The sequence below is a fragment of the Galeopterus variegatus genome, unplaced genomic scaffold (genome assembly GCF_000696425.1).
Source record: "Galeopterus variegatus unplaced genomic scaffold, G_variegatus-3.0.2 Scaffold4629, whole genome shotgun sequence".
In the NCBI taxonomy this organism is placed as follows: domain Eukaryota; kingdom Metazoa; phylum Chordata; class Mammalia; order Dermoptera; family Cynocephalidae; genus Galeopterus; species Galeopterus variegatus.
Window position 1 is genome coordinate 149,865 of NW_007730740.1, and position 2,325 is coordinate 152,189.

A 2,325-nucleotide genomic window follows, 5' to 3' on the forward strand; every position below is an offset into this window, starting at 1 on the left:
CAACATCGTTCACCCACTTGACAAGGCACCTCCATGCAGTGTACTAACTACAACTTTTCATGGTGTTCTGTTTATAATATTACAAAATGTTATTTGTATATGGATGTGTAGAATTTGGAAATTAATTTCTCCATAATGACAACATGGTAATAGGTAGTTGTGTCTCCAGGCCGGTCTTCAAAAGTCCTTTCATCCATAAATCAGTTGAACTCTGTAAATGGTAATCTCTTGAATTCTGAGACCAGTTAACAGGAATCTATGCAATACACTTTTAAAAGTGGAGAAAGAATAGTCATAACATAGAAAATAGAGATTTTCCTTTCTCTGATCTACTTTGGTAAAAAAAAATTAACTCACAATGTTTTAACATCTATGATGTTTATTCAATTCCTTAAAACTTATATTTGTGAAAATTCTAAACAGTAGAATTATAATTGGGAGCAGGAATACAATGCCTGTTTTGTTCCCTGAAGTTATTCCCTTCTTATTTTACACACTTGAAAATTTGCATACATGTCAGTTAAAAATGAAAGTAGTGATATATACACTTATTTCGTGCATATAACAAGCAAGACTAGTTAATAAATATATTAGTAAAATGTTTATTTACAGTATTTTTACAATAATTTGTATTTTAAAGAGGTGAAATGTATAACCCAAGATTCTGTCTCACTGACTTTTGAAAAAATAATAGAGTAAACATTAAGTGCCTATTAGATGCAAGTTCCTATCCCAGGTCTAATGGTGATGCACAGGTGATGAGGATATGTTTCAGGTCCTTAGGAATTTTTAAATTTAGAGGAAGATGGATAAAAATAACTGCAGGAATCACCTCACCTGCATCCTCTCAGAACCAGTGGTTCTCCAATCACCCATCCAGAGAGACATGCCACCTGCCAACTGAGGGGACATGGGCAGAAAGATGGTAGTCAGGCTCAGGCTGGGGCTGCTGCTTCTGGCACTGCTCCTACCCATGAAGAGTACCTCAGCTGCCCCAAATCCAGCTAATGCCACCACTAAGGTGGCTGGAGGTGCCCCACAGTCCAGAGCCAGTCTCCTTGCCATCTCCCTCTCTCTCCTACATCTCTACTGTAAAGAGACTCGGGACAAGAAACGTATACCTTCCCCATCTTTGAATCCAATCCAAGTGGCATCTAGGAGTCCGGTGTGGCAAGGGAAAAGCAGGTCTTCATCAAACCTACTAATTCTACACCTTATTTTATTAACGCAGAAAATGTTGGGAATCCCAAATGTGATCAGTTGGAAGAATAAGTGAAGGGCTTGACTAGGTGATGGATGCCAGTATAAAATCTGGTGGAGTTTCATGCATAAGAGGAAGAGAAACAACATCAAAAATTAGTTAAGACATGATTTCCCTCCATGTGTCTTATGACATATGGATACTTAAAACTCTACCTTGAAAATAAGAACAGATTTTTGTCTGGGGATAAAGGATGGGATGTGGAATGAAGATTTAGTTTTCATTTGGTTCATTAAATCTATAAGGCTATAAAACGGGTAACATGAAAAGCTTCCACGATTCTATTTATATGTACATTGGAAGGAATTTCAGCCATTACTGTAAATCCTCAATGTATTGCTTCAGCAGTACTAATTTAATGTTGATATACTCTAGGTGAAGTTTTACATTGTTAAGCTGTCACTGTTGTCTTGGGAACTGAACTGATCTTCCTCTGAGGCTTTGGATTTGACATTGCATTTGACCTTTTTTGTAGCAATTGACATGTGCCAGGGCAACAGTGGATGGAATCTACCCCCAAGTCCAAGCATCATGAGTAACTCTTGCTTATTTGACAGGAATTTCCCATCACCCATTTCCACTCAACAAGAGCCCCAGATTCATTTAGCTCAACTGATTCAAAAGAGTAGAATTTCATTGACCTCCACTATTTCAAAATGCTGCTTTTTATTTCTACGTATGTTACATACTATTTACAATTTAAAAAATGGTGTCTTTTGAAGGTAAAACAATAAATTTCAAAATTAAAAAGGCAAATATGTGAAGGAGCCAAAACTGTAAATAAAGCATGTGGGCAATGAAGACTAGAAGCTAACTTGCATTAGATTCACAAAACGTTCTTACTCTTTCTGTAAGCACATTTTTTTTTTTAAGCCATGGATCAGAATAGCCACATTTGGAACACTTTTTGTTATATCAGTCACATTTTTAGATAGTTAGAATCTGGTCCCGGGCCGGCCCGGTGGCGCACTGCTACAGTGCACCGCTTGGGAGCGCAGCGACACTCCTGCCGAGTGTTCGGATCCCACATACAGACCGGTTCCCGCTCACTGGCTGAGCGAGGT

General features: G+C 38.2%; 1 protein-coding gene across 1 annotated transcript; it reads left to right on the top strand.

The window, feature by feature from the left end:
* Positions 1 to 910: 910 nt before the first annotated feature.
* LOC103603483 (signal transducer CD24-like) lies at positions 911 to 1,276 on the top strand. The gene has a single exon (XM_008588009.1). It carries the CDS (start codon positions 911 to 913, stop codon positions 1,274 to 1,276), a length of 366 nt encoding a protein of 121 aa, XP_008586231.1.
* Positions 1,277 to 2,325: the final 1,049 nt, after the last annotated feature.

Coding starts and splice junctions, on each gene's coding strand:
- LOC103603483 (XM_008588009.1), top strand. CDS start 911: ATGGGCAGAAAGATGGTAGTCAGGCTCAGGCTGGGGCTGCTGCTTCTG.